The sequence below is a fragment of the Notamacropus eugenii genome, chromosome 5, assembly GCF_028372415.1.
Source record: "Notamacropus eugenii isolate mMacEug1 chromosome 5, mMacEug1.pri_v2, whole genome shotgun sequence".
Classification (NCBI taxonomy): Eukaryota; Metazoa; Chordata; class Mammalia; order Diprotodontia; family Macropodidae; genus Notamacropus; species Notamacropus eugenii.
The window spans coordinates 424,392,785-424,401,550 of NC_092876.1; the positions used below are offsets into that span (position 1 = coordinate 424,392,785).

The 8,766-nt window shown below is 44.7% G+C and overlaps 1 protein-coding gene and 1 long non-coding RNA gene across 2 annotated transcripts in view; both read left to right on the top strand.

The window, feature by feature from the left end:
* The first annotated feature begins 651 nt into the window (after positions 1–651).
* The window catches only part of RCAN1 (regulator of calcineurin 1), a 104,342-nt gene continuing 96,227 nt past the window's right edge, over positions 652–8,766 (top strand). Inside the window, exon 1 of the mRNA XM_072615029.1 lies at positions 652–1,314. Within this exon, the coding sequence (XP_072471130.1) occupies positions 1,030–1,314 (285 nt within the window). The 5' untranslated portion in view covers positions 652–1,029. The remainder of the gene's footprint in view (positions 1,315–8,766) is intronic.
* LOC140507091 (uncharacterized) overlaps positions 1,856–8,766 on the top strand; it is a 38,629-nt gene continuing 31,718 nt past the window's right edge. Inside the window, exon 1 of the long non-coding RNA XR_011968196.1 lies at positions 1,856–6,879. This is a non-coding gene — a long non-coding RNA (uncharacterized lncRNA). The remainder of the gene's footprint in view (positions 6,880–8,766) is intronic.

Sequence of the window (8,766 nt, forward strand, 5' to 3'; positions counted from 1 at the left end):
CTCTGCAAGAATTTTTCGGAGTTAAAAATCAGTTCTCATCCCTGAAAAACTTTAGAGTACCAGCCAAGTTGGGATCTAGAGCTGGGAAGCCGATTGTTAAACTGTATGTGCATTTACATCTTCCAAAACTACAAACCAAGGCTTGATTTACTACATTGTTGGTTATCTAGACTTAAAGTGATAGAGAATATATTAATGATGCAAATTAAACTTAAAATTGTGGGTGTGCAATTCCCGTCCCAACCATCACAAAAAAGAGTCCGTTGTTAAATGTTTACTAGCACACCGCAGAACCTGGGTCTCTCACCCACTTGGGAGTGGGCGGCTCACTACTGTAACCCTAGGGCTCGTGGCCTGGGAGATCTCGGTAGTCTGAGAACACAAGTGAAATAGAGGGAGCAAGGGAAGTCACCCCCTGCAGCTCCCCATCCCCACCGCGCCCGGTCTCTGTCCAGCGTGCTCCCGAGGGGAACATCAGCACGTCGACCCAGACTCCAGTGAGAGGCCTCCGCCCAAACCAAACATGGCAGCGGGAGCGGCTTCACAGAAGCTGCGAGAGTTCTCCATCACGTGACGAGAACCTCTGCGTCTTATTGGCTCTCAGTGGGGGGACGGCCGCGAAGAAAGCTTTCATTCCCACCTTAACTTAAAGAACCCGCAACCAAATTCGCTGTTCTGCGGCTTGGGGAAGGGGGTGGCCCGGGCGGATCCGCTTCCCTCCTGCCTGACTCCGGCGAAGGTGGTGACCGAGCTCCGGCGGCGGCTTGTCCTAGCGGAGGCTCGGGAACGAGGGGGTTAACCACGAGCCGGACTGAGGCGGTAACCGTGGGAAGGAGCCGGCGGAGCTCGGAGCTGCGCTCGCGCCCCTGGAGCAGCGTCCAGGTGCGGGAGGCTCGCGCTCCGCCGTCCTCCCCCTCCCCCCAGCCGCCTCCTCCCACCCAGCGCTCGAGCCAGGCTCCCCCCTCCTCTGGGAGGACTCTCCGCGGCCCCGCCTCGTCCTGGCCCGGTCCGCGTCCCGGTCTGCCCGGGATGGAGGGCGGCGTGCTGGGGTCCCGGAGCGAGGCGGCGGTTGTCACCGTCGCCGGCGCGGCGTCGGTGGAAGGGGAGGAGGCTGGGGAGGAGGCGGTGCCACCGGGCTTGGAGGCGACGCGGCGACACTTCTCCCCGTTCGAGGGGGAGGAGGCCCGGGACGAGGGCGGGGGGGACTGGAGCTTCATCGACTGTGAGATGGAGGACATCGACCTGCAGGACCTGCCCAGCGCCATCATCGCCTGCCACCTGGACCCGCGCGTCTTCGTGGACAGCCTGTGCCGGGTGAGGCTCCAGGGGGCACCGGGCCGGGCGCGGGGAGGGCGGCGGGCAGCCTGCGCCCCTCGGGCCGCGCCCTCCGCTGCCCCTCGCGCCGGGCTCCCCGGAGGGATGGCGGGGCTGGGCGGGGGAGGCGGCCGCACCTGGCTGCGCAGGGTTTGCCCGGTGCCCCTGCACTTGTTGCGCTGGGCGGCCTGGGGTGACCCGGACCCGGGAGCTCGGGGTGCGCCGGGCGGCCTGGGGTGAGCTCGGGGTGCGCCGGGCGGCCTGGGGTGACCCGGACCCGGGAGCTCGGGGTGCGCCGGGCGGCCTGGGGTGACACGGACCCGGGAGCTCGGGGTGCGCCGGGCGGCCTGGGGTGACACGGACCCGGGAGCTCGGGGTGCGCTGGGGGTGACGAGCTTCGCTGGGCTGGGGCGAGTCCAGAGCTCAGAGCTCGGGAGAGGATGCTTCAGGGTGGGAGGATTGGGGGGGGGGGGGGCCTCCGACAAGCTATGCCTCTTGGGGGTTTCGAGGGGGGTGTTTCTTGGGCGGGCGGGCCCCTGATTTGTCTGGGGGACCTGAGGATGAAGCGGTCAAGGGTGCCGCGCTCCTTTGTCGGTTCAGTTCTAGCGCAGCTAAGTTGCTTTCCCTTACGCGGCCTGAATCGCCTTGGTTAAAGACGCTTCCAGGAGTTGCCTGCCTGTTGCTGTCCAGCAGGACCCAAGCACACCTGGACAGCCACAGGAGCTTTCTATAATGTGACCGAGGCCTCATCCCTGAGAAACTAGCATTTTGTCAGTGTTTGTAAGCTCCTCTATGGATGGGACACATTTTACTGGAAATGTTAGGAAATGGGCCAATCCACTGTCCGCAAATGTTAATTAAGCTTTTACTAGGGGTGGGGTCTGTGCTAAGACCTGAAAGAAATGAAGCAATCTCTACCCTCAAAGAGGGCAAAGATGTGTCTGGCATTTTAAGACTTAGAGAATGCTTTCGTTACCACAATCCAAAGACTTAGTGCAAATATCTCCCATTTTACAGAGGAGGTGAGAATGTCAAGAAAGTGACTTTTCCAGAATTGTCTACCTAGTATGTGCCATTTACCAGAACAATAATCTTGATAATGGGCTAATATTTATTTATGTTGTTTCATATGTTTTATTATTTGAGGATCATTGTGAAGTTGGTTATGGAACTGTTCTCCAAATTTACATACAAAGAAAACAAGTCTTGAACAGTTTAAGGAACCTGTGATCAAACAGTGTTTGAGCAAGAACTCAACAGGTTTTCTGATATTTTTTTTCCACTCTTTATACTGATAAAAACCACAAAATGGTTCTCTGCCTTCTTTTAGTGCTGAATGCTAGGTGGCAGTGGTGGCAGTGGATGCGGGATGCAGCCTGGAGTCAAAAGAATTTGAATTCAAGTCTAGCCTGAGAAGTTTACTAGCTGTATACACTGCTGGGCAAGTCACTTAACCTCTTTCAGCTTCTGTTTCCTCATCTGTAAAATAAGAATAGTAATAAAACCTATCTCTCTGGGTCGTTGTGAAGATAAAATGAGATATTTGTAAAGCACTTTGCAAACCTTAAAGGACTATGTAAGTGGTAGCTGTTATTTTTAGTACTGTATTGACATATAAGGTATGTCTTCTAATAATCTATGTAATCTCTTTTCTCCTTATGGAATAGGCATTTATTTTTATAGATCTGGAAACTGAGGCCCTTGTCAGTAAAGTGATTGTTGATGAGAATAACAACTCACATTTGTATTGCACTTTAAGAATTGCAAAATACTTTCCCTACAACAATGATATGAGGTAGATTGTGAAAGTATTATTTTTATTTTACAAATGAGAAAACAGAGGGTCAGAAATGGTAGCTGACTTGTCTATGGCCACATTATATCAGATTGGAGCTCAGATCTAGTTATCTGGTTTGGTTGATTTGGTGGAAGGAAGCAAATTTCTAAAATGCTTTTGTATTTAGTCTATTTAGGAACTAATCCTAGTGAACTTACTACTGTGTTAGAGTGATGTCAGTAATAAGCAGAGTACTAAGAAAATTGATTGTAGTACTCAATATCAAAAGTTCATTTTTGAAAATCCTTTAAATACTTTGGTGGCAGGGAGAAAAGGAAGTTTTAATAATGAATGGTACTAGTTAATTTTTCATTTAAAATTTGCATCTGCATGTATTCTACTAGATAGAATTAGGGCACTTGAATTCTATAATTGGCATTATGAAAAGAAATTTGCCTTTGAGATTTTTTCTTTTAAAAGTGTGCATGTCCCAGAAGGCTGGAATTTTCTCAGCATGGATTTTAGGTTACATTAATTATCCAGAGTCTCTATCTGAAGGCTGCTCTCCAAAAAAAAAAATCCCTGTGGAATAGAGAGTGATTCACATCTAAGTAGGTGCATTATATTCTAAGGCCTTTTATTCCATCGATATTCTGAAATAGAGCAAGTCATCAATGCCTACCTTCTGTTGGCCCCATGCATGTCTTGCCACATGAGCTAAGTCATGCCCTACACAGTGGGTTTGACAGCATAGGTAGCCTATGATAGGCACTAAAAGCATTACCCTTTTGCCAGTGAGGCAGAGAGAAGACACACCTAGAACCTTGTGATGAGCTGTAGTCATGAAACTACCAGTTATTCATCCTCTGCAAAATAAGGAAGGTAGATTAAAGGATCTTTGAGGTATTTTTCAGTTTTGACATTCAATGGTATATAAAATTACCTTCTCCCTTTTGTAAAGGCAGTCTCACCTTCTCAGTTCTGGCATTGATCAAAATTAATAGGACCTTCAGAATGGGATATTAGAACCTTTTATCCCAGTATACTGTGGAAGACAGAAACCAAAGACCACTTCATTGTTTTAGGTCATTGGGCAAAGAGTTTATCCATTGCTTAAAATCACCATGGGCAGGCCAATGGTTTCAAAATTGGGGAGAATCTCTCTCTCTCTCTCTCTCTCTCTCTCTCTCTCTCTCTCTCTCTCTCTCTCTCTCTCTCTCCCTCTCCCCCTCCCTCCCTCTCTCCCTCTCTCCCTCTTTCTCTTTCTCTCTCTCTCTCTCTCTCTCTCCCTCTCCCTCTCCCTCTCCCTTCCTCCTTCTCCTTCTCCCTCTCTCCCTTTCCTTCTCCCTCTCTCTCACTCCCCCTCCCCCTCCACACACAGACACACATAAAACATACATATGTCTGTATGTTTATATATGAAGCAGCGTAAGGTATGTGTGCATAAATAGCTAATCCACTCTGTTTGGATAATGTCTTTTAGTTAGTTTAGGCTGATTGAGTTTTTGATAGTTTAAATATAGTATGCTTACATGAACAAATTGTCAGGTTAACAAGCATTTATTAAGTTGCTATTATGTGCCAAGCACTGTGTTAAGCATTGGGGATACCAAGAAAGACAGAAAAGTCTTTGTTCTCACAGAGCTCAGGAGGGAGAGAGTTTCAGGCTTGCCTGGAGTTGGGAGATGAGTGACTTGTTTGAGGAACAGCCAGGAGGCACGTGTCACTGATTGGCAAAATAGATAGAGAAGAATAAAGTCTAAGAGGACTAGAAAGGTAGGAAAGAGCAAGATTATGAAGGGCTTTAAAAGCCAAACTAGAGGGTTTTATATTTTACCCTGGAAGTAATAGGAAGCCACTGGAGATTATTGACAGAGGGCCTGAGGTTTCCATGGTCAGACCTGTGCTTTATGAAAATCAATTTGACAGCTAAGTGGAGGATGGATTGGAGGGGGGAGAAATTTGAGGCAGGGAGACCAACCACAAGGCTGTTACCATAGTCCAGACATGTAGTAATGAGGGCTCATTTCAGAGGGACAGGTAGAAAAAGATAGGATTTGGCTATAGATGGAGGGATGAAGATAGAGATGAGAGCTGAAGATAGAGAATAATTGAGGATAAAGTAAGACACTTAGATTTTGAGCCTGAAAGGCTCAGAGGATGATGGTATCCTCGTTGGTACTTGGGAAGTGTGGAAGAGGGGAGAATATGGGAGACAATATAATAATTTTCTGTTGAACTTAAGGTGCCTGTAGGCAGCTTGTTGGAGATGTCCAATAGGCAGTGGAAAATTTAAGACTGGAGGTCAGGAGAGAGGGTAGGCAAGGTCTCTCCCCAGAAAAGGAGGTCCCTGAAGGATTCACAGGAGAAGGGGGCTGGCATGATGGAGGGATTTTCCATTGTAAAAGAACAATGTCATAAAAACCAAGAGAGAAGAGAATATCAAAGAGAAGAGAGTGATTGCCAGTGTCAGAGGCTGTAGAGAGGTCAGAAAGGATGCAGACTATGAAATAGCAATTAGATTTGGCAAGAGATCATTGGTAACTTTGGAGAAAGAAGTTTCAGTTGAGTGAGGATGTTGTGCATGTAGAGGAATTTCTCTTGACAAGGAGAGAGGCCACCTTTTCATGGGAGACAAGGGTGAAAGAGGAAATAGTGGAGAGAGGTATCAGAAGGATAGGAGATGAGGTGAAGGGGACAGGAGGGAGCTCTTGGTGAATGGCCTCAATTTTTTTCATCAAAATATGAGGCAAGATCCTCAACTGAGAGGGTGGTGGTGGGAGGGGATACTTGAGGAGGAATGCAAAGGTTTGAAAAAGGTGCTGTGGTGGGTGGAATATTGACTTGAATAGGGATTGCCTTGCCCCAGCAAAGGTCCAATTGAGATGATGTACTATACATTTGTAGTGGATTCATCCACTCAATGGTTTTGTGATTTTCTTCAGCATCAGCTGAGTAGGAATGAAGGCAGTGGACAGTAGGAGTCATCTAACGCTGAAATTTGATAGGGTGAGATCTGAAGTTGTCTGAGCCTTAAAACATAGGCCACAAACTGTTAGTTTAAAGCCTAATATTGTCCCCCTATTCTTTTAAGTCTTCCCATTGTTTTTCTTGTATATTAGTTCTTTGTACTGTATAGTGAAATCAGTCACTTAACAAGAATTTATTAGACACTTATAGTATCCTAGTACTACATACTGGGGATACAAATGTAAGACCATCCCTGCCCTCAAGGAGCTTACATACCAGTAGAAATATATGGAATATGTCGAATCCTTCCTCCCCCCTCCTTTTTTTTCCCCATTGTATTGTGTTGTATCCTGTAATTTTAGCTGTTAAGGAAAGAAGAGCCTGGGTTTGAATTGCTTATTCATTTAAGCATTTTAAAGGTATAAGTGAGTTTTATAACTGTAGCAGTTTAGCTCCAGAATAATACCTCATTTTTCTTTATTGCCTGAATTCTAGGTTTGGGTGGTGCAGTTGATAGAATGTTTTGTTGGAGTCAGAAAAGAACAAGTTAAAATCTGGTCTCAGGTTAGCTAGTTCCTAGCTATGTAACTCTGGGCAAGTCACCTAGATTTATAACAGACCTAGTCATTAAACACAGCCATATAAATGATTATGTAAAAGTCATCCGTTTAAGATGATTAGATTTTATTAACTTGTAACATAAATCAAGTAAAAATTAATTGGTGTCTATGGAAATACTTTATGTACATTCCAGAACTGTACCGTTATTCACAATGATACTGAGAAAAGGAAAGAAGTATCAACAAGTGTATTCTAAAGTAAGTCAATGGTTGCCTATATTTCTTAGCAAAGATTTGATTATCTTCCTTAGAACTGGTATGTAATACAATTATTCAGTCACCTTTCATTTGAAAGAAAGTAAATCAAAATCACATTCATTAATTTTCTGTGCTTCAGATGCATGTTAGATACATGTTTTTTCTTGACTAAAACATAAATTAATACATTTTGATAGTATAATTCTAGTGGGTAAATTTTTTTAAATCTTACTATCTGACAGAATTTTGAAATTTTTTTAATTAATGGGAAAAGACTGTGTACATTAACTTAGGAATTCTTTTTTTCTTTTCTTTTTTTCTTTTCTTTTCTTTTTCATTTTTAACGCAGTTCATATCACATAAAACAATTCCAGCTTTTGGTCAGGTGATACTTCTCTTAAGGCATTTACAACATAGACCACAAATGAATTTTTTTTTTGTTAACCAACTGAGACACAAATAATAACCATGTATGCTAACGTCACAAGCCATTGACCTAATTGTCTCCACACTATTACTAAGAATTAAAGGACCCTAACTTATTGTTGTTGATCTAAAGTCCGAAGCCTAATAGCTTAACTTAAGAATTCTTTAAACTAAATTAGGTAAACAAAATGTTATAATACCAAAGCTATAATAAATATAGGGGTGTATGGGGTGATAAGGAAGATCTAGCACCTCTGGTATAAGGGCTTGCTGAGTTCTTTTCAAGGCTGCTCGTTGGCCTTTGGTGTCCACCTTCACCCAGTTGTCACCTGTGACTCTAAGAAACAGCAGTCACACCCAGGTAAAACTGTCTCAGCAGACGGATAAACCAGATTGAGGGTAATCAACACGTCTCAAACCTGTTGGTGAATTAGGGGGATGTCTACCCCAAGCATGTGAAGACTTCCCCTAGTGCAATGGGCAGATGAGAACAATTTGTTTCAGGGCCATGAAGTCGGCTGAAGCAAGAGCTGTGGAGTTCATAGAGCTTAGTCAGACATTAGAGATGCGAGGTCTTCCACCACTGCATCCCGGGTCATTGCCGATCATCCTGACTTTTGTCCTGCCACTGGACTGCAACTACTGGACAGAGAGAGTGAGGCTGATGACTTTGTGCAACTCTACCCCACTTCAATCTAGTTCACCCACAAGTCAAGACATCACCTCGTGGTGTGATTGGTCCTCTTCAGAATGAAGGACAAACAACACTTAATGTAACAGTATAAATATAAGCCCTAACCCTTAACATTTTGAGCTCTGTAATCACTCCCAGCTTTCCTCTCTATTCATTCAACCTTACCAACCCACTAGTGGCTTGTGACAGAACAGCTGCCCAAACCTCTGCGCTGAGACAAATGATGCTATAAGAACAGTACCAAGCTTGACTTGCCCCTGATTTTGATCTGTCTTTCATTTAGCATGCAAGGTGAAATGAATATCGACATGTAATAACCATCAGTGCACACTGCTCACTGAACCTAACATTCAGTACATTTATTTTGCTTACCTGTAACTTTTGGGGGAAAGAATGGAAATCATTTCATTGTTTACTGCTGGGAAGAGTGTTTGAGATACAACACAGCATGGTTAACATAATACATGATTCCAATTTATGACTTTGAATTCTTTAATAGATGCTCTCTATCTATGCATGTTACAATGAAATTTGTGACATAAAATCCTGAAATTCTAGTAGCATGTTAACAGTTGGATTATATTCCAGTGTGCAAAATCCAGACATTCTTAGGTTATTTTACATTATACCTAGGTATCATAAACACATGAGTTCTCAGGCTCAGGTTATGTGTGAAATATCCAGAAGACCCTAGTTTTCCTCCTACACCTTTTATTTGGGGAAAATGGGTAGAAAAGATAAAAGTATGTTCTTTCCCATCATCATAG